Consider the following 23925-nt stretch of genomic DNA (forward strand, 5'->3'; position numbering starts at 1 on the left):
CGGGTCGCGGGGACAGCAGCTCCAGCAAAGACCCCCAGACTTCCCTCTCCAGAGCAACATTTGCGACTTCCTCCTGGGGAATCCCGAAGCGTTCCCAGGCCAGAGAGGAGATGTAATCCCCCCATCTGGTCCTTGGCCTGCCGCGGGGCCTCCTCCCAGTGGGACGTGCAACGAGGACCTCCCTAGGGAGACGCTCGTGAGGCATCCGCACGAGATGCCCGAACCACCTAAGCTGGCTCCTTTCCAAGCGAAGGAGCAGCGGCTCTACTCCGAGTCTCTCTCGGGTGACTGCACTTCTCACCCTATCTCTAAGGGAGATGCCAGCCACCCTTCTGAGGAAACTCATTTCGGCCGCTTGTATCCGCGATCTTATTCTTTCGGTCATTACCCACACTTCATGACCATAGGTGAGAGTAGGAATGTAGATAGCTCGGTAGACCGAGAGCTTTGCCTTCTGGCTCAGCTCCCGTTTCGTCACAATAGTGCGGCAGAGAGACTGCAATACTGCCCCAGCTGCTCCGATTCTCCGGCTGATTTCCTTCTCCATCTTTCCCTCACTCGTGAACAAGACCCCGAGATACTTAAACTCCTCCACCTGGGACAGAGTCCTGTCCCCTACCCGGACTGTACAAACCATCGGTTTCCTGCTGAGAACCATGGCCTCAGATTTGGAGATGCTGATCCTCATTCCAGCCGCTGAACACTCGGCTGCGAACCGATCCAGTGAGAGCTGAAGGTCACGAACCGAAGGTGCCATCAGGACCACATCATCTGCAAACAGCAGTGACGCAACCTTTAGCCCCCCGAGACGTATACCCTCTCCGCCATGGCCACGACTCCGCCTAGAAATCCTGTCCATGAAAATCACAAACAGGATAGGTGACAGAGCGCAGCCCTGGCGGAGACCAACCCCCACTGGAAACGGATCCGACTTACATCCAAGCACCCGGACACAACTCTCGCTTTGGTTGTACAGAGATTGGATGGCCCTCAACAGGGTTCCCCTCACTCCGTACTCCCTCAGCACCTCCCACAAGATCTCCCGAGGGACGCGGTCATACGCCTTCTCCAAATCCACAAAACACATGTAGACTGGATAGGCATACTCCCAGGCCCTCTCCAGGATTCCCGCAAGCGTAAAGAGTTGGTCAGTTGTTCCACGACCAGGACGGAATCCACATTGCTCCTCTTGAATCTGAGGTTCGACTATCGGCCGGACCCTCCTTTCCAGTACCTTGGCGTAAACTTTCCCAGGGAGGCTGAGTAGTGTGATACCCCTGTAATTAGCACACACCCTCTGGTCCCCCTTTTTGAAAAGGGGAACCACCACCCCAGTCTGCCACTCCCTCGGCACTGTCCCAGACTTCCACGCAATGTTGAAAAGGCGTATCAACCAAGACAGCCCATCAACACCCAGAGCCTTCAGCATTTCTGGACGGATCTCGTCAACCCCCGGAGCTTTGCCACTGTGGAGTTGTCTAACTACCTCAGTGACTTCACTCCGAGAGATCGACGTCGATCCCCCATCATCCTCAGGCCCTGCTCCTATCAGGGAGGGTGTGTCTGATGTATTTCAATCAATCAATCAATCAATGTTTATTTATATAGCCCTAAATCACAAGTGTCTCAAAGGGCTGTACAAGCCACAACGACATCCTCGGTACAGAGCCCACATACGGGCAAGGAAAAACTCACCCCAGTGGGACGTCGGTGAATGACTATGAGAAACCTTGGAGAGGACCGCATATGTGGGTAACCCCCCCCCTCTAGGGGAGACCGAAAGCAACGGATGTCGAGTGGGTCTGACATAACATTGTGAAAGTCCAGTCCTCAGTGGATCCAACACATCAGCGGGAGTCCAGTCCACAGCGGGGCCAACAGGAAACCATCCCGAGCGGAGACGGGTCAGCAGCGCAGAGATGTCCCCAACCGATGCACAGGCTAGTGGTCCACCCGGGGTCCCGGCTCTGGACAGCCAGCACTTCATCCATGGCCACCGGACCTATGCAACTCCCCCTCGCAAGGGACAGGGGAGAAGAGGAGAGAAGAAAAGAAACGGCAGATCAACTGGTCTAAAAAAGGGGGGGTCTATTTAAAGGCTAGATTATACAAATGAGTTTTAAGATGGGACTTAAATGCTTCTACTGAGGTAGCATCTCTAACTGTTACCGGGAGGGCATTCCAGAGTACTGGAGCCCGAATAGAAAACGCTCTATAGCCCGCAGACTTTTTTTTTGGCTCTGGGAATCACTAATAAGCCGGAGTTCTTTGAACGCAGATTTCTTGTCGGGACATATGGTACAATACAATCGGCGAGATAGGCTGGAGCTAAACCGTGTAATATTTTATACGTAAGTAGTAAAACCTTAAAGTCGCATCTTAAGTGCACAGGAAGCCAGTGCAAGTGAGCCAGTATAGGCGTAATATGATCAAACTTTCTTGTTTTTGTCAAAAGCCTTGCAGCCGCATTTTGTACCAACTGTAATCTTTTAATGCTAGACATAGGGAGGCCCGAAAATAATACATTACAGTAATCGAGACGAGACGTAACGAACGCATGAATAATGATCTCAGCGTCGCTAGTGGACAAGATGGAACGAATTTTAGCGATATTACGGAGATGAAAGAAGGCCGTTTTAGTAACACTCTTAATGTGTGACTCAAACGAGAGAGTTGGGTCGAAGATAATACCCAGATTCTTTACCGAGTCTCCTTGTTTAATTGTTTGGTTGTCAAATGTTAAGGTGGTATTATTAAATAGATGTTGGTGTCTAGCAGGACCGATAATCAGCATTTCCGTTTTCTTAGCGTTGAGTTGCAAAAAGTTAGCGGACATCCATTGTTTAATTTCATTAAGACACGCCTCCAGCTGACTACAGTCCGGCGTGTTGGTCAGCTTTAGGGGCATGTAGAGTTGAGTGTCATCAGCATAACAGTGAAAGCTAACACCGTACTTGCGTATGATGTCACCCAGCGGCAGCATGTAAATACTAAAGAGTGCAGGGCCAAGAACCGAACCCTGGGGAACTCCGCACGTTACCTTGACATAGTCCGAGGTCACATTGTTATGGGAGACGCACTGCATCCTGTCAGTAAGATAAGAGTTAAACCAAGACAAGGCTAAGTCTGACATACCAATACGTGTTTTGATACGCTCTAATAAAATATTATGATCGACGGTATCGAAAGCGGCGCTAAGATCAAGAAGCAGCAACATAGATGACGCATCAGAATCCATCGTTAGCAATAGATCATTAGTCATTTTTGCGAGGGCTGTCTCCGTAGAGTGATTTGCCCTGAAACCGGATTGAAAAGGTTCACAGAGATTGTTAGTCACTAAGTGTTCATTTAGCTGCTGTGCAACAGTTTTTTCGAGAATTTTGGAAATAAACGGAAGGTGGGAGACCGGTCGGTAGTTTACCATGAGGTCAGGATCGAGGTTAGGTCTTTTGAGCAGAGGATGAATAACCGCTTTTTTGAATGCTAGGGGAACAGTGCCGGAGGAAAGTGATAAGTTTATAATATTTAACACTGATGGACCTAATAATACAAACAGTTCCTTGATAAGTTTCCCAGGAAGTGGGTCAAGTAAACATGTTGTTTGTTTTATCCCACTTACACGCTGTAATAATTCCTCTAATGTTATTTCATCAAAAATAGAGAGACTATTTTGGAGGGCAGTGTCCGTCGTATATACAGTCGTATTTGTGTTAATAGAGCCCAGTTGTAGCTGGGATGCGTTGTCTTTAATCTCCTTTCTAATGAGTTCAATTTTCTTATTAAAGAAATTCATAAAATCATCTGCCGAGTGGGTGGAGCTACTGGGAGGAGTCCCTTGTTGGGTTAGCGATGCTACTGTACTAAACAGAAATTTAGGATCGTTTTTGTTGAGGCGGATGAGATTTGAGTAGTATTTAGCTTTAGCTAAGGTAAGCATGCGTTTATAAGTTATTAAACTATCACTCCATGCTTGATGGAAAACCTCAAGTTTAGTCGCGCGCCATTTGCGTTCCAGTTTTCTACATGATAATTTATGAGCTCTAATTTCTTCTGTAAACCATGGGGTGCGCCTTTTAGGGGCCCTTTTTTGCTTTAGCGGTGCTATACTATCAATAATTTCGCGCAAGGCATCGTCAAAGTTGTTAGTGAGTTTATCAATAGAGCCGACATAATTTGGGAATGGTGCTATTACCGAAGGCAGTAGGTCAGCAAGAGTCATCGTTGTGGCAGCATTAATGTTGCGGCCGCTATAGCAGTTATTATTATTATTAGCTTGTTGACAAAGAGTCAAAACTTCAAATTTTATAAGGTAATGATCGGACATTACTTTAGTATATGGAAGTATCATAACTTTGGAGGTGGTGACACCCCTGACAAGCACTAGATCTATTGTATTACCGTTGCGATGCGTGGGTTCATGTATTATTTGTGTAAGACCACAGCTATCAATTATGGTTTGGAGCGCCACGCACTGAGGGTCCGATGGGGTATTCATATGGATATTAAAGTCCCCCATTATGATTATATTGTCGGCGTGCGTCACTAGATCAGCAACGAACTCTGAGAATTCACTGATAAAGTCCGAATAGGGCCCAGGGGGGCGGTAGATAACAGCCAGGTCGAGAGGTAGCGGTGTGACAGACCTCATAGTAAGCACCTCAAACGATTTATATTTATTATTTAGGTTAGGGGTAAGGTTGAAATTTTCATTGTATATTAGTGCGACACCCCCTCCCCTTTTAAGAGGGCGGGCAACATGCGCATTCGTATAGTTAGGAGGAGATGCCTCATTGAGCGCAAAAAATTCGTCCGGTTTGAGCCAGGTTTCGCTAAGACCAATGACGTTAAGATTGTTGTCGCTAATGACCTCATTAACTAATAACGCCTTGGGAGACAATGATCTTATGTTTAAAAAGCCCATATTATAGGTATTGGGCTGTTTTGACGAGTTTTTGTTAAGATTATCCGTAGTGGCAATATTAACAATGTTGCGTTTATTATGCGTAGTGCACTTTAAATAGTTTCGACCATATCTAGGAATTGATATGACGGGAATTTTCCGATTGTTTGCTTGGTGCTGCAATAGACTGGACATATCATAATTTGCCACCTCAGTAGAATGCATGTCCACCTCTGACACAGACACAACAGAAAAAACATTATGTGAATTGTGTATTATTCTAAGAGAATTGCTATGCGTACATGGATTATCCAGCCTGGCGCTGGCTAGTTCTAGCTTAACTGACTCCTCACCCGGACTAACAGACATTGTAATTGCCTGTGACCGGGCTTGCTCTAGTGTAGTCAGTCAAGTGAGACTTAAATAGTAGTCTATGTTTCTAGACAGGATGATGGCGCCTTCCTGGTTAGGGTGAAGGCCGTCTCTCATCAGCAAGCCTGGTTTGCCCCAGAAAGAGGGCCAGTTATCAATAAACGTTAGTCCCTGCGTCCTACAGTAGCTAGCCAACCACTTGTTAAGCGAGACTAATCTGCTATATCTCTCATCATTGCCTCTCGCAGGCAGGGGGCCAGAGACAATTACTCGATGCCTGGACATCTTTCTGGCGAGATCACAAGTCCTGGCTATGTTTCTCTTTGTAATCTCTGACTGTCTCATTCTAGTGTCATTGGAGCCAACGTGTACAACTATATTCGCATAATTAGTGGTGCGATTAGCCTGTCGTACGTGTTTACTAGGCCTGTTGCGAGTTAGCTCCCTAAGATTAGCTTCAATGTCAGGTGCTCTGGCCCCGGGGATACACTTTATTGTGGCTGGTTTGCTAAGCTTTATGTTTCGGGTGATGGAGTCCCCTATAACTAAGGTGTGGTGCCCGGTAGACTGGGGTGTAGGACTAGCTAAAGAGCTAAATCTATTATGCGTCTCAACCGGTACACCGTAGCTTGTAGGCCGCTTAGGACTGCTACAAGCTGGGCTAGTTAGCTCGCTACAGCTAACGCTAGCAGATGTGTCCGCAACATCTAAAGTTACGACATTACTCTGCTCTAACTGGCGGACACGGCCCTCTAGCAGAGCCAACCTCTCCGTGAGTATGGTGCAAGACGCGCAGGAAGCCATTACTCACAGTGTTTTCTGTCACCGAGTGAAGTTCCTGCTGTCCTCAGGGAAGTGGTCGCGGTCTGTAGGAGTAGCTTCTTACTGACCGGCGCTGCCTTTCTCCGCGCTAGCTTAGCAGCTAGCTAGCTGAGGAAAGGGTGGTGGGACAGAGATCGGGTGATTTGAAGTTAAATAGTACCACTAAAAATGTTTGAGAAGTGATAAAGAAAGCTGTAGAACAATTAAAAGCACACAGATAGAGCGCTACTTAGCTTTTTCGCAACAGCGAACAGACGGCGAGCAGTCACGCACGGTGAACCGGAACCGGAAGTTCAGGAGTTCAGGAGTTCCTCAAAGTGCTCTTTCCAACGCCCCACGACTTCCTCACTTGAAGTTATAGGTATGTGGGCTTGTATTAAGCCTCAGGGAGTTGAACGCCCCTGCCTTACATAGTTCCGGGTCACCCTTGGGCAAGGTGTAGCACCCGAATGCCCCCCCCATCAGGGTTACGATACCCCCCATGAACTACCCTAAAAGAGGATGCGTTACCCGGCCCGGAGGAAGCCCGGGGCCCTCCTCCGGAGCTAGGCCCGGAGGTAGGGCTCGTCAGCGAGCGCCTGGTGGCCGGGCTTGCCACGGAGCCCGGCCGGGCACAGCCCGAAGAAGCTACGTGGACACACCATCTTCTCTGCCACGTGGGCCCACCACCCGCGGTCGGAACCAGTGGGGTCGGGTGCGCTGCCAAGTGGATGGCGGTGAAAGTGGAGGCTCCGGACGGACCAATTCGGGGCGTATGTACGTAACTTTTTTTAAATATATAAGCTTTATGAACCTTGGGTTAGGTGAACGGTCTTTTGGGCTGAGTGATTGTGTGTGTTGATCAGGTGTTTGAATTGTATTGGCGTGTTCTATGGAGCTAGGAGCTAGCATAGGAGCTAGGAGCTAGCATAACACGTACCGTACCGTACGTGCCCGTCACGTACGTAACTTTTTTTAAATATATAAGCTTTATGAACCTTGGGTTAGGTGAACGGTCTTTTGGGCTGAGTGATTGTGTGTGTTGATCAGGTGTTTGAATTGTATTGGCGTGTTCTATGGAGCTAGGAGCTAGCAGAGGAGCTAGGAGCTAGTATAACACGTACCGTACCGTACGTGCGCGTCACGTACGTAACTTTTTTAAAATATATAAGCTTTATGAACCTTGGGTTAGGTGAACGGTCTTTTGGGCTGAGTGATTCTGTGTGTTGATCAGGTGTTTGAATTGTATTGGCGTGTTCTATGGCGCTAGGAGCTAGCAGAGGAGCTAGGAGCTAGCATAACAAAGACGCAGGTGTTTTTATGCAGGATTAATTTGTGGCATGTTAAATATAAGCCTGGTTGTGTTGTGGCTAATAGAGTATATATATGTCTTGTGTTTATTTACTGTTGTAGTCATTCCCAGCTGAATATCAGGTCACCCCCGGCTCTCACAGCATCTTCCCTATCTGAATAGCTTCAACTCCCCACTAGTCCTTTACTTGCACTTTACTCATCCACAAATCTTTCATCCTCGCTCAAATTAATGGGGAAATTGTCGCTTTCTCGGTCCGAATCTCTCTCACTTCATGCGGCCATCATTGTAAACAATAGGGAACTTTGCGTATATGTTCAACTGACTACGTCACGCTACTTCCGGTAGGGGCAAGCCTTTTTTTTGTCAGATACCAAAAGTTGCAATCTTTATCGTCGTTGTTCTATACTAAATCCTTTCATCAAAAATATGGCAATATCGCGAAATGATCAAGTATGACACATAGAATAGATCTGCTATCCCCGTTTAAATAAAAAAAAATCATTTCAGTAGGCCTTTAAATTGGCCCTGGTGTGTGAGTGTGAATGTTGTCTGTCTATCTGTGTTGGCCCTGCGATGAGGTGGCGACTTGTCCAGGGTGTACACCGCCTTCCACCCGAATGCAGCCGAGATAGGCTCCAGCACCCCCCGCGACCCCAAACGGGTAGAAAATGGATGGATGGAAGTACCACTACAACATAATTTATGAATAATGTTTAGCGTAAGCTATAAAAGCATAGGTTATGTGGTATAAAGGTATACATTATAAATAGAAAAGTGTATATAGTTGTTTAATGTGTTTTCAAAATACCTGTCTACAGTCTAGTCCAGGCCTAGGCAATTATTTTGACTCAGGGGCCAAATTTAGAGAAAAAAATGAGTCTGGGGGCCGGTGTATCTGATTTTTAAGAAACACTGATACAAAACCTCACAATAATGTCTGATTGAATGCACAAAACGTTATGACAGATTGCCTTAAAAAATGGATTTTAAATTTTTTTACTGAATGAGACACCCAGAATGTACAAACCCCGTTTCCATATGAGTTGGGAAATTGTGTTAGATGTAAATATAAACAGAATACAATGATTTGCTAATCCTTTTCAACCCATATTCAATTGAATGCACTACAAAGACAAGCTATTTGATGTTCAAACTCATAAACTTTTTTTTTTTTTTGAAAATAATAATTAACTTAGAATTTCATGGCTGCAGCACGTGCCAAAGTAGTTGGGAAAGGGCATGTTCACTACTGTGTTGAATCACCTTTTCTTATAACAACACTCAATAAACGATTGGGAACTAATTGTTGAAGCTTTGAAAGTGGAATTTTTTCCCATTCTTGTTTTATGTAGAGCTTCAGTCATTCAACAGTTCGGGGTCTCCGCTGTCGTATTTTACGCTTCATAATGCGCTGCACATTTTCAATGGGAGACAGGTCTGGACTGCAGGCGGGGCCAGGAAAGTACCCGCACTCTTTTTTTACGAAGCCACGCTGTTGTAACACGTGCTGAATGTGGCTTGGCATTGTCTTGCTGAAATAAGCAGGGGCGTCCATGGAAAAAGACGGCGTTTAGATGGCAGCATATGTTGTTCCAAAACCTGTATGTACCTCTCAGCATTAATGGCGCCTTCACTGATGTCTAAGTTACCCATGTCTTGGGCACTAATACACCCCCATACCATCACAGATGCTGGCATCTAACACAATTTCCCAACTCATATGGAAACGGGGTTTGTACATGAAAATAAAGAATGTGGGTTTTACAGTATAACCTATGAACGATAAAACACTGAATATTGACAACATATGAACGTCACACCCCCTCTCGATCGACATTTTAAAATCAAGCGAAACGCAAAAAAAATGCAACAAACACAGCAAAATATAAACGCAAAGGGTGAAAAAATAAACGCCCCTACAATCTGATATATCTGATATATCACTAAGCTTTAGAACTTTGTTGTAAAAATCTCCTTCCGCGTCTGTCTCTGACACCCGCATTTCAGGCTGGCCGCTCTGGAAACACTCTGTGGAAACGCTCCCCACCCACACTGCTTGGTGCCTCGTCTGAGCTGCTGTGACTTAGATTACCATAGTAACTAATTAGATGACCATAGTAACTAGTTAGATTACCATAGTAACTAGTATATCATGCAAAAGTGCAAATTCCAACCACTGAAATACTTTGTATAGTTCAAGACTTACGGTCATTTGAAAACATGACTGCACATCATAATGGCAGCTACACTTTCCATCTTAAAAATCGGGGAAAAATTTGGGAGAATGTCCAGCGGGCCAGATTGAAAATATTAACGGGCCGCATGTGGCCCCTGGGCCATAATTTGCCCAGGTCTGGTCTAGTCTGAATATTGTATTATTGTTAATCCCACGGTGAATATTAAAATATGACAACTCATTTGCACTGTACCATAGCTACATGTATGAAGTTTGCATTTAAAAAAAAACCTTCTGAAAATCAGATAAGTATTGAGAAAGTTATGATAGATTAAATGTGCTGACACTTTTTTCAACCTGTCACTCGATAGAGTTGTTGACCGATTTAAGATGGCGGCCATACGGCTCGTCGGTGCTGTCACGCCAAATTTCTTCCCCCCCAAAAACCTTCCCTCCCCCATTTACTTCCGTGGTCATGTTTCCTCTTACGTCATTGACAGCGATCGATAGCACTTCGGCTTTGACTGCCCGTCGCTGGAAGGATACTTCGTCTTTGACAGCTGCTGGAATCTGAAGAAATCGATTATTGTTTTTTTTTTGTACAGGCGCGAAACAGGACAGTCGCGTGCAGGTTAAGGACCCCCGGCAACTTTGTGATTTTATTGGACGCAGCCCCAGAAGTAAATGGGGGAGGGAAGGTTTTTGTAGAGGGAAGAAATTTGGCGTGACAGTGCCATAGACATCTTATAAGTAGACGCAGCATTGACTGCTGTGACACGAGAAATTGGGCCGCCATCTTGAAGTGGTGATGAGGAGCCGGCGAGCAGCCTAAACTGACAGTTGACAGGTAGAAAACAAAGATGCTGGTGTTCAGCGTTTTCCTGCTCAAATGAGCGGACTGTTGAAAATAGGAATTGGGGGATTACTTTTCACAAGTAAGATTTAACATTAACGTACTATTGGTTGTATTTTGTGAAAATAATATTACCACAGAGTCGAGAAGGAGCAAAGATCTTCAATAGTACTGAAATCGTAGCCGCTAGCAAACAAGAGTATGACCATGATAGAATTGCTTGTCAATGACATTTTTTAAATTTAAAAATGTATAAGTCTTCAAGTAACAATATTCAAATACTATCATTGTTGGGTAAGACAGAATTTGGTTTTATTCTGAATCCTTTGGCTGATATAAAGACTTTCAGGTGTTTATATATGTTTATGTTTAAGTATTTGGCAGACGCTTTTATCCAAAGCCATCCATCCATCCATTTTCTACCGCTTGTCCCTTTTTGGGGTGGCGGGGGGTCGCTGGAGCCTATCTCAGCTGCATTCGGGCGGAAGGCGGGGTACACCCTGGACAAGTCGCCACCTCATCGCAGGGCCTACATAGATAAACAGACAACATTCACACTCACATTCACACACTAGGGCCAATTTAGTGTTGCCAATCAACTTAACACAGGTGCATTTCTTTGGAGGTGGGAGGAAGCCGGAGTACCCGGAGGGAACCCACGCTGTCACGGGGAGAACATGCAAACTCCACACAGAAAGATCCTGAGCCCGGGATTGAACTCAGGACTATATTGTGAAGCAGATGCACTAACCCCTCCAAAGCGACATACATAAAAAATACATATAAAACAATCACTGTAAACATTATCATTTACGGGAAGAATGTAATACAAAATATCAATACAAAGTGTCAAGACAGAATAAACTATCTGCTGCTGCAGCAACAGAGATACAGTCTATAGGTGCCTAAGATATATAGATATCTAATGCATACTTGCCAGCCCTCCCGTTTTTAGCGGGAGAATCCCGATATTCAGCGCCTCTCCCGACAACCTCCCGGCAGAGATTTTCTCCCGACAAACTCCCGGTATTCAGCCGGAGCTGGAGGCCACGCCCCCTCCAGCTCAATGCGGACCTTGGCGGACATGGCGACACCGTCGACGAGCAAGATGAAGAAATATGCTTGCAAGTTCCAAAACGAATGGAAACAAGAATTTCAGTTCATCCAGGACAGTTTGAAGGGGAAGGTGTATGTTGCCTGTAAATTTTGTAAAACAGACTTCTCCATTGAACACGGTGGCCGAAATGATATACTCATCATGAACGGAGAAGTTTAACAGGGACAATGCTGCCATCTAGTGGATAGCCACCAGAACACTGAAATTCAAGTATTTATTTTATTTATTATGTATAATAAAATAAATAAGTATATATATATATATATATATATATATATATATATATATATATATATATATATATATATATATATATATATATATATAGCTAGCTACAATTCACTGAAAGTCAAGTATTTCATATATATATACATATATATGAAATATATATGAAATACTCGAGTTGGTGAATTCTTGCTGTAAATAACCACGCCCCCGGCCAAGACCCCCACCCCCACCTCCCGATATTGGAGGTCTCAAGGTTGGCAAGTATGATCTAATGCATACTTGCCAACCTTGAGACCTCCAATATCGGGAGGTGGGGGGTAGGGGGTGGGGGAGGGGGGGTCTTGGTCGGGGGTGGGGGGTGTGTGGTTGGGGGCGGGGGGCATGGTTGGGGGCGTGGTTATTTACAGCTAGAATTCACCAACTCGAGTATTTCACTTTCAGTGAATTCTAGCTATATATATATATATATATATATATATATATATATATATATATATATATATATTATACATAATAAATAAAATAAATACTTGAATTTCAGTGTTCTGGTGGCTATCCACTAGATGGCAGCATTGTCCCTGTTTAACTTCTCCGTTCATGATGAGTATATCATTTCGGCCACCATGTTCAATGGAGAAGTCTGTTTTAAAAAATTTACAGGCAACATACACCTTCCCCTTCAAACTGTCCTGGATGAACTGAAATTCTTGTTTCCATTCATTTTGGAACTTGCAAGCGTATTTCTTCATCTTGCTCGTCGACGGCGTCGCCATGTCCGCCAAGGTCCGCATTGAGCTGTAAGGGGCGTGGCCTCCAGCTTCGGCTGAATACCGGGAGTTTGTCGGGAGAAAATCTCTGCCGGGAGGTTGTCGGGAGAGGCGCTGAATATCGGGATTCTCCCGCTAAAAACTGGAGGGTTGGCAAGTATGATCTAATGTATTCATACATTATTTATGTAGGATATACGCATGTATAAATAACCTAATCATATTGTTTCTTCAATTTAAAAATAGCTGAGCGTTTTTTTTCCCTCTTCTCTTGGATTATATTCCCAGTTTTGATCTGGTCACTTATAGCATATAAGAATATTCTATTACTGTTAAGCAAACTATGAATAATAAAACACGCCAAAACATGTGTCCTTTATCATAGCTACACGTATGACAAAACACCGCGTGAAAATCAGTGGTATTCAGTGAGGTAAGATGAATTAAATGCGCTGACAGTTCATTGCTCCTGTTAAATGAATTGCACTGAGTGGAGCGGATCACCACTCCAAGATGGCGGCCCCGCGTCTCGTCAGCGCCAGTAGGCAGTAGCGCTCCATGCTGCGTCTACTTATAAGATGTCTATGGATGCGGTACCTACACAACAGCGCGCTTATTGGATGCCCTCGATCATGTGATCTCGATTAACCCGGAAGTGTTCCAAATTTCTCACCAGTCACAGCCATTCATTCACCACAGCGCTCCGTGCACCTTCACAACGTATGGAAGATTTCTTCATTTTAAACTACGACGTTTAACAGATTCTACCCGTAATCTCGTTCATCTACAAGCGGCCTCGTTCGCCAGTAACTTTCTGCTAACGTTGTCATCGAATTGTCCTCTCCACCGATACCGCTCAGGCTAGTTAGCTGCACCTGCTAACGTTGAGCTTTCAGCTAACTTTTTAACCCTTGTTTTTGTGCTCTGAAGACAAACAGTTGTCATTGTGTGCTAAAATAACTAAGTGCTGCTTACCTTAAAGGGGACTACGTTAAACTGGCGTGTTAGCTTTTCGGTTACAACGGCGGGGCGTCGTTTTTTAAAATGGTTGCGCTGGAAATAGCTAGAATAATTGTTGACAGCTCATGTGTTCCTTCCGGTTTGTCCTAATATGTCTTATTGTTATTTCTCATGTGTTCCTTCCGGTTTGTCCTAATATGTGTTATTGTTATTTCTCGTGTTTTTTCCGGTTTGTCCTAATATGTGTTTATGTTATTTCTCATGTGTTCTTTCCGGGTTGTCCTAATATGTCTTATTGTTATTTCTCATGTGTTCTTTCCGGTTTGTCCTAATATGTCTTATTGTTATTTCTCATGTGTTCCTTCCGGTTTGTCCTAATATGTCCTATTGTTATTTCTCATGTGTTCCTTCCGGTTTGTCCTAATATGTCTTATTGTTATTTCTCATGTGTTCCTTCCGGTTTGTCCTAATATGTGTTGTTATTTCTAATGTGTTCCTTCCGGTTTGTCCTAATATGTCTCATTGTTATTTCTCATGTGTTTCTTCCGGTTTGTCCTAATATGTCTTATTGTTATTTCTCATGTGTTCCTTCCGGTTTGTCCTAATATGTGTTATTGTTATTTCTCATGTGTTCCTTCCGGTTTGTCCTAATATGTGTTATTGTTATTTCTCATGTGTTCTTTCCGGTTTGTCCTAATATGTCTTATTGTTATTTCTCATGTGTTCCTTCCGGTTTGTCCTAATATGTGTTATTGTTATTTCTCATGTGTTCCTTCCGGTTTGTCCTAAAATGTGTTATTGTTATTTCTCATGTGTTCCTTCCGGTTTGCCCTGATATGTCTGGTTGTTATTTCTCCAGCACTTGGTCCCCCCTGTCCCCTGCAGCATGGCCGAAGACTCCATGGAAATAGACGACTCTCTTTACAGGCGAGTGTTATCATTCGTAAGGAAATCGCTGTTATTTATTGCAGTCGTAAAAATGTTAGCATATTCGCTAAAGACGCCAGCTTTATTACGTTACAATAGCACATACAATATGCATGAAAACACGAATAAGAAACACGGGACGGTTTAGTAAGTACAAATTGTTTTAGTTACATTGTAAAACTTACAAATGTTGCTTGGAGTGATGAATGAAGAGACGCTATGGACGGTTATACTTCCGGTTCAAGGCACGAAACAGGAAGCGCAAACAATAACACACCTTTTCAGTGTCTCTGGAGGTGTTTTATGAAGACTGTTTGTTGAATACAAAACATTATGGCCGTTGGCGAAGAAAAACAAATAATTTAGCTGCACAACTTCCAGAAAAACGCGGTACTCAGTACTTCTAGAATCAAAATAGCGTCATGGCATCAAACAGTATTTTGGAAGTGTTTTTCTTCCGATGTCAGCGATCATTACTGGGAAGTGTTCACAAGCTAGCTCCTAAACAATTTTTATTTTTAAACGTTAGCAGGCAACAACACGCTTTCTTTCATGCGTTGATATATCGTCAAAATAAAGCATTGTCCCGACATAATTCAGTATATTATTGAATTACTTGTGGTACACGTTCACATTTCTTGTGTTGGACTTGGAAGTGCTGCAATAACACCTGAAACATTAAATACTTCTTCATGCTGGGCTTTGACGTTAAACGCAGACGGAGATCATGATGTTCCCTCCAAGCCTCATTGAAAAATGTCTACACTAAATCCGGGGTGTCAAACTCATTTTAGATCGGGGGCCACATGGGGAACAATCTACTCCCAAGAGGGCCGGACTGGTAAAATCACAGCACAATAACTTAAAAATAAAGACCACTTCAGATTGTTTTTCTTTCTTTAAAAATAGAACAAGCACATTCTGAAAATATACAAATCATAATGTTGTTGGGTTTTTTTTACTTACATGTTGGGGTTAATAGTATTCTATCTTTATTTGTCGTTATTTATATTTTCTGACTAAATTATGTGCTAATGTTCATCAGTCAACTCATTGGTGTTAATTTTCAATTTATCAAAATAAAAAAATTATATCAAAATCAAATTACACAATGTTATGTATGTAGTTTGCTCATTTTCCTCGACTGGTGCACTAACATCATGTGGTTTATTTATTTTTTACATATGTAGCATCATCTACAAAGATACAAATAATTGCTATTGCGACATCTAGTGGACACAGAACAGCAGTTTATTTCATTAAAAATTTCAGCTCATTTTTATATTTAGCAAACCCATCCCGCGGGCCGGTGCTGTACGTTTGACACCCCTGCACTAAACACTATGTTATTAAGTAGCATTACGTTATCGATTGTGGCCATTTTACAAAAATATTAAAGGGGAACTGCACTTTTTTGGAATTTTACCCATCATTCACAATCCTAAGAGAAAAAGAAATATATTTAAATTTTGTAATGCGTTCTAACTCGTAAATAAACGCTAGCAAAAGTCAGCTAACAATAGAGCGAATGAGAGTTGCTCTTTTCCGCATATAAAGCACTCTTGAAAACCTCCATCAACTTTTTATTTACAGGCTGTAAGTATACATTTAATGTAGTAACAGTCACATTCATAATACCATATTTTGTATGTTTTTAGTTATTTTAAGCATAAGGTGGTGTATTAATTTCACAGAAGGCTCATAACAGTCGCTTTTCCCTTCAACAACAACAACAACTACTACTAATCATGCCAGACTTCATGTGAGAGAATGATTACTTCAGGACAATTTAGATCCAGAAACGTATATTTTTGATCCTGAATATAAGGAGGATGATCTACAAGATTTATAAGCAGTGCTAAACAGATCCAGCTTTAGTGGAAGACTAAGCTTCATGTAGCAGTGTTGCTAAGTGCTAAAAAAAAGATATGCAAACTATCAACATAATAAAACAATCACATACTGTACAAAGTCTGCGCTCACTGGGATAAAGACTGATGGGGTGTTTGTATCTTCCTGTTTAGATGAAGAAATAATCATAATCCTCACACGGTAAAATAACATATTTTGTACGTATTTTAGTAATTTCAAGCATAAGGTGGTGTATTAATTTCACAGAAGGCTCACAGCAGTTGCTTTTCCCTTCAACAACAACTACTACTACTACTATTTATGACAGACTTCATGTGAGAGTACGATTACCCGGTACTTCGGGACGATTTAGATCCAGTAACCTATATTTTTTATCCTGAATATAAGGAGGATGATCTACAAGATTTATAAGCAGTGTGCTAAGCAGATCAAGCTTTAGTGGAAAACTAAGCTTCATGTAGCAGTGTTGCTAAGTGCTAAAAAAAGATATACAAACTATCAACATAATAAAACAATCACATACTGTACAAAGCCTGCGCTCACTGGGATAAAGACTGATGGGCTGTTTATATCTTCCTGTTTAGATGAAGAAATAATCATAATCCTCACACGGTAAAATAACATATTTTGTACGTATTTTAGTAATTTCAAGCATAAGGTGGTGTATTCATTTCACAGAAGGATCACAACAGTTGCTTTTCCCTTCAACAACAACTACTACTACTACTAATCATGACAGACTTCATGTGAGAGTACGATTACCCGGTACTTCGGGACGATTTAGATCCAGTAACCTATATTTTTGATCCTGAATATAAGGAGGATGATCTACAAGTTTTATAAATTGTGTGCTAAACAGATCCAGCTTTAGTGGAAGACTAAGCTTCATGTAGCACTATTGCTAAGTGCTCAAGAAGATATACAAACTATCAATATAATACAACAATCACTTACTGTAGGAAGTCTGCTCTCACTAGGATAAACACTGATGGGATGTTTGTATATTTCCGTTTTGATGAAGAATTAATCATAATCCTCACACAGGGTAAAAAACAAAAGTGCTGCAAACGATAACAAATGGAAAATTCCTATGAGGAGTTTTATTGTACATCTATAATCAAGCTTATTGGTGGAACTCGTGGGACAGGCGAAAGTAAGTCGGAGAAAATGCAGTCGTTTATAAATTATTTAATGTTTCTCTGCGGCCTGGTAGCAAATGTATCACGGACCGGTACCGGTCCCCGGACCGGTGGTTGGGGACCACTGCTTTAAAGCACCGCTTGCAGAGCGGCACTTTATTTCTTCACCTTTATTGTTCGCTTTAAAGCCAAAATACGTCCATTCTCCCTCTTCTGTCTGCACACTGTTTCTGCTTGTAAGTGCTCTGTGTGTGTGTGTTGACTCAGATGCGCCTTGGCTCATATTACCAGCCATGTCACCACAGCACTCTGACATGTCCATAATAAAAATGTTTTTTTTAAAGGCAGTAAAGTACCTTTTTTAATTGATTAGTACCGCTGTACTTTATTAGTACAACACTGCTCCCAAGTTATGACCAGTCCGTCATTCCCTGGTGGGATTCGGCCCGTGTGTCGCTAGTTGAATAACCCTGCTCTAGTATTTACTTCTCAAGTACTCACACCCCCTCTTTTGCTCCTCTGTCCAGCCGCCAGCGTTATGTGTTGGGAGACAGCGCCATGCACCAGATGGCCCAATCAGCGGTGTTCCTCAGTGGATTGGGAGGGCTGGGTATAGAGATTGGTACGTTACCGTGTCATGCGCTCACCACCCACAACATTAGGTACACCTGCACAAGCATTCATAAACACAAGAAGACTCCTTTTTATTTAGTAGCATAAAAATAAGCACTGAATGATACTAAGAGGTGTTTGTTATATAAATGATTGGAAACATCTGATGCAGTACGTAAGACCTTTATGGTCATCTTTTAACATCGTTGAACAATATTAGTAGTAAAATGCGGTTAAGCAGCTCTTTGTGGCAGTAAAAAAAACACTGGAGAATAATAAAATGAAACTAGGGAGAAAAAAGGAGGATAGAAAAATTAAGGAACTAGAATATAAACAGAGTAGTACACTGATGTAAATCCAACGATAAACAGTTTCGAATTAATACCAGCCAAAATTGAGCATTCTTATACAGTGGAAACTCAATTTACGAACTTAGTTGGTTCTCGAAAAGGGTTCGTAAATTTAAAAGTTTGTATAGTCAAGCAGAGTTCTCCATAAGAAACAATGTAAATATGAATAATGGGTTCCAGCCTTGACAAAAGTCCATATTTCAGTGAAGGTTTGTACCCTTTTTACACAATATAAAGTGTTATACCCAACTGTATATCAAACACAAGATAACAAGGAGGTGAGGGATCAACTTTCCATTTATTAACACGCCAAAACAACAACAAGGACAACAAGCTGAACTGTGCTTTTTTTGGTGCCCTCACAAACGATCAGAAATCACAGAAATGCTTAATTTGAACAACCACATTGCTACAATAATTTCATATTTTAAAAAGTAACAAAGGTCCTCGTGAATAAATGAAGGGTTTGTACACAGACATACTTCGCACACTCTACTTCGGTTTATTTGGCAAGATCTAAAAGTTCAGTAACTGAAAAGTAATTTGTAAAGGCTGATTTTTTACTATCAAGGCTTTCGTATTAGATCTTATTGGATTGTGCAGGTGTACAATGACGTGTCACATGTGTCTCCAACATGCATATGGATATTTATCAATGAGCAACTTTGTGTTTTCATAGCAAAGAATATCGTCCTTGCCGGTGTGAAGGTAGGCTCTTCTAAGTAACATTCCATTTGCAGTGTCCTGTGCCCACAGTTTGTCATAAAGTTGTGTGTTCCTGCGTGCACAGGCAGTCACCCTTCATGACACAAAGGAATGTCAAACTTGGGATCTGGGTTCCAACTTCTTCATTCTCAAAGACGACGTGTCGAAACAGCGGAAAAGGTAAAAAGGCTCAAATGTCCTCACTTGGAAAATAAAATATTGTGTGTAGTAGGGCTGGGCGATATGGCCTTTTTTTAATATCTCGATATTTTTAGGCCATGTCACGATACATGATATATATCTCGATATTTTGCCTTAGGCTTGAATGAACACTTGATTCATATAATCACAGCAGTATGATGATTCTATGTGTCTACATTAAAACATTCTTGTTCATACTGCATTAATATAGGCTCATTTTAAGCTTTCATGCAGAGAGGGAAATCACAACTAAGTCAATTTAGCAAAAGTGTATTTATTAAACAGTTATTAAGCAGTGGCACAAACATTCATGTCATTTCAAAACAGAAAGTGCAAGATTGTCAGAGACATTTTAAAACAAGCTATGAGTGCACTTTTGTGCATGATGTCACTAAGATGACATATCAAAACAACACTAAATTAAAGTGCACTTTTTGTACAGAACGCCACTACAATAGTTTCAAACAAATAAAGTGCAGTTTTGTGCATGATGTCACACAAGATATTTCAATAAGTGTCAAATAAAAATGAGCTGCATATTAAGAAATCAAATAGTGTATGTCCTTCGCTATGTGGTAGGTTACTGCAGACGTTATCTCCTTCTGTTGTTGACTATTTTTTTCATACGGTGTTGATGTGGAAATGGTTGCTTGGGCATTTTGTGGGTGTGGCACCGGCCAGAGATGTTGACATGCGGAGTTTCAAGCACTCTTTACTCTCTAGCGGGTGACTTTTCAAATGATGCTACAAATTAGCAGTAATGCTACTTTTTGTAGTAACGCTTTTGCCGCATACTTGACATATTACGCTTGTCTGTTCAACATCTTCCCGCTTGAAGCCAAACCACCGCCAGACGATGGACCCCCTGTTGTTTTTCTTGGGAATTAATTCTTCTTCCTCCATTTGTTACCAGATTCACATCTTTCTCTCTCTCGTATTACCACTCCGCTAGCATCACAGCTAACGTTAGCCATGTCGCTACCTGTCTGCTCCACGAGGGCGTATGGCGTTGCACGCGCGACAGTATGTGACGTATGTAAGAAGGTGCGCTTGTTTTATGTCTCTGTGAGAAGGAGAGACAAGAAAGAGCGAGAAAGGCCTGTAGTGTAAGGCCCGCAGCTAAAAACAACTGCGTGAGAACGTATACTCGAATATCACAATATAGTCATTTTCTATATCGCACAGAGACAAACCCGCGATATATCGAGTATATTCCCTATATCGCCCAGCCCTAATTGTGTGTTTTAATGCTTCCACAGGGCAGAGGCAGTTTGTCCTCGAGTTGCAGAGTTGAACCCTCATGTCCATGTTGACATGTCCATCTCCCCTCTAGACGACAACACGGAGCTCAGCTTTTTCCAAAAGTATCAGGTGTTACTTCACTCACACACTAATTTCCCATGAAAGCTAGGATGCCAAGAAAAATATCTGTGCTTAAGATTCAAGTTGAAAAAGGTCACTTTTAGTGTGTCAAGACAAGTACAGTCGTACCTCAACTTATGAGCCAAGTTGGTTCTGTGACGTAGCTCTTAACTCAAAACACTTGTATCTCAAATCAACGTCTCCCATTGCAGCGAATAGAAATCTATTTAATTTGTGCTTGCCCTTAGCATCATCGAGCTTGCTTACTTGTTGTCGCCTGCGTTCGCTCTCCTAGTCACAAAGTTGACAGCTTTCTACATTGCTGCTAATTATATTTGGATGACTATAATTCAACACTGTTAGTTCCCAACCAATTGTAGTTCTAGAGCATTTATTAGTAGCCAGCAAGAAAATATATTTTTGACATGACGATGTAAACTGAGGTCAAAACACCGGAAGTATATTTCCCGAGGGGGCGTAGCCACAAGACAGAGTTGCCAACATTTTATGAGTTCTTTGCATGCATGTTATAGAATTTTACATTAAATTTGAATGATAATAATATTAGTAAACTACAAAAAAAAAATCGGTGGTAGATTAAATTGGACATGTAAGTCAAAAAGTGTGAAAATGCACCCTATTGCAGGAAATGTAGTCTTACATTTTCAACATTTCCTTTCAAGGCTCGCGTGGCAGCGCTTCGTGTCAATAAAAATGTTCCAATTTTGTCACTTTTCCCCTGCTTTTCTCAAAATGTGCTCATATGCCTGCAATTAGCCAACAGACAGCTCTTATCCTTAAAACACTCTTAAATTGAGGTACTACTGTATGACCTACAACCACTGCACACAAACATTTCCTGTTTTTTTTTTTTTTTTCAGTTGTTGAGTTTACCTGTTGAAACCTGCTTATTTGACTGCCTCTGACTTTTCCAGTGTGTGATCCTGACGGAAGCCAGATTAAGCCTTCAGAAGAGAGTGAATGACTTCTGCCACTCACAGAGTCCTCCCATCAGAGTAAGCTTTTTATTTACACATTAAAGCAATTTTCGGAGGGATGCTAAAGTCAGTCCAATATAGGGTTATCCCGATAACAATAATTTAGTACCGGTACCAAAATGTTTATCGATACTTTTCCAAATAAAGGGAAGTACGAAAAATGTCAATATTGGCTTATTTTAACAGAACATTTCACACTACATTAAACACTCAGTCAAAGAACAATTTTACAAGGTTAGAATATGAATAAAAAGTCATTGAAATGGCCTCAACCCTGAAGGGAACATCTGCCCTGTGCTCCTCGACTACAGTCTGCACCGGACCGAACAGCAGGACAGGTGTAACAACTACATTATTACCTGTCACTTTTTGTAACTCCTTATGGAGATCTGAATGCTTGTTATTTAAATGTTTACCTAAGTTTGAAGCAAAGGTGCTAATGCTAATCGCCACATTTGGCGAGGCGTGTTTTAAAGCAGCTGTTGTGAGAGTAGCGTATGTGTGTGCAGGCTCCTTTTGAAAATGGCAGTATGTGGGGTGAGTGATGTGAGTGGGAAAGTGAGGAGAGGTAGCGTTAGCATGTGCAGGAGTGTTAGTAGTAGGGCTGGGCGATATGGCCTTTTATTAATATCTCAATATTTTTAGGCCATGTCATTATACACAATATATATCTCGATATTTTGCCTTAGCCTTGAATGAACACTTGATGCATATAATCACAGCAGTATGATGATTTTATGTATCTACATTAAAACATTCTTGTTCATACTGCATTAATATATGCTCATTTTAAAATTTCATGCAGAGAGGGAAATCACAACTAAGTCAATTTCCCAAAACTGTATTTATTAAACACTTATTAAGCCGTGGCACAAACATTCATGTCATTTCCAAAACAGAAAGTGCAAGATTGTCAGACATTTTAAAACAAGCTATTAGTGCACTTTTGTGCATGATGTCACTAAGATGACATATCAAAAAAACACTAAATTAAAGTGTACTTTTTGTACAGAACGCCGCTACAATAGTTTAAAACAAATAAAATGCAGTTTTGTGCATGATGTCACACAAAATATTTCAGTAAGTGTCACATAAAAATGAGCTGCATAATAGGAAATCAAATAGTGTATGTCCTTCACTATGTGGTAGGTTCCTGCGGACGTTATCTCCTTCTGTTGTTGACAATTTTTTTCGTATGGTGTAGATGTGGAAATGGTTGCGTCGGCATTTTGTTGGTGTGGAACCGGCCGGAGATGTTGACATACGGAGTTTCAAGCAATCCTCATTCTCTAGCGTGTGACTTTTCAAACGATGCTACAAATTAGCAGTGGTGCTACTTTTTGTAGCAATACTTTTGCCACATACTTTACATATTACATATATCTGTTCGACATATTTCTGCTTGAAGCCAATCTGCCCTGCTGTTTTTCCTGGGAATTAATTATTTGTTACCAGATTGGCACATTTCTCTCTCTCGTATTACCACTCGCACCACAGCTAACGTTACCCATGCTGCTACCTCTCTGCTCCGCGAGGGCGTATGATGTTGCACGCGCGACTGTATGTGACGTACGTAAGAAGGTGCGCTTGTTTTATGTCTCTGTGAGAAGGAGAGACAAGAAAGAGGGAGAAGAGCCTGTAGTGTAATGCCGGCAGCTAAAAACAACTTCGTGAGAACGTATACTCGAATATCACGAATGAGTCATTTTCTATATCGCACAGAGACAAACTAACGATATATCGAGTATATTCGATATATCGCCCATCCCTAGTTAGTAGCATGGTGGATGCCCGGTTGTGCCCTGTGGAAATAATAAAGTGACCAAGTTGTAACTAATCAACGGCCTCGTCATTACGACCAAAGAGCAAAGCCTTATGGACCCATTGTGATGTGAAGGGTGTTACCCCTGAAAAAACATCGGAATGTCTCCCCTGCGATCCTCGACCACGGTCTGGGAGCCGACAAGCAGGAAAGGTGTAAAACAGTTCTTTCATCTGTTTAAAGCGTCACCTTTATAGCCCAAATACCTCCATATTGCACTTCACGCACTTTCTTTATTAACCAGTAGAATTGTAGTTTTTGCAATTTTTCCTCTCCCAAGATGTTATTGCTTGTATGCACTATGTGTGTCCGTTTTCACACACTAAACATCATGGGCCTCGGCTCTGTAGAACGGTACCGGTACTTTTCAAAAGTGGTACAGTACCGGTTTCAATTGATTAGTACCACAATACTTTATTAGTACCAGTATACCGTACAACCCTAGTCC

General features: G+C 42.0%; 1 protein-coding gene across 4 annotated transcripts in view; it reads left to right on the forward strand.

Annotated features, from left to right (window-relative positions):
- Positions 1-23925, forward strand: part of uba6 (ubiquitin like modifier activating enzyme 6) — a 113211-nt gene that overhangs the window by 56111 nt on the left and 33175 nt on the right. The window contains exons 1-7 of one of the 4 annotated variants that reach the window (XM_062027215.1): positions 6832-6850; positions 14349-14416; positions 17955-18049; positions 19069-19097; positions 19180-19274; positions 20555-20666; positions 21593-21673. In XM_062027215.1, coding sequence (XP_061883199.1) covers positions 14376-14416; positions 17955-18049; positions 19069-19097; positions 19180-19274; positions 20555-20666; positions 21593-21673 — 453 coding nt within the window. In that variant the 5' untranslated portion in view covers positions 6832-6850; positions 14349-14375. Of the gene's footprint in view, positions 1-6831; positions 6851-13143; positions 13250-13317; positions 13336-14348; positions 14417-17954; positions 18050-19068; positions 19098-19179; positions 19275-20554; positions 20667-21592; positions 21674-23925 lie in introns of those variants that run through there. The other 3 variants (XM_062027214.1, XM_062027216.1, XM_062027213.1) reach the window with 3 other exon arrangements.

Source organism: Entelurus aequoreus, linkage group LG18 (assembly GCF_033978785.1).
Source record: "Entelurus aequoreus isolate RoL-2023_Sb linkage group LG18, RoL_Eaeq_v1.1, whole genome shotgun sequence".
NCBI classification, from domain to species: Eukaryota; Metazoa; Chordata; class Actinopteri; order Syngnathiformes; family Syngnathidae; genus Entelurus; species Entelurus aequoreus.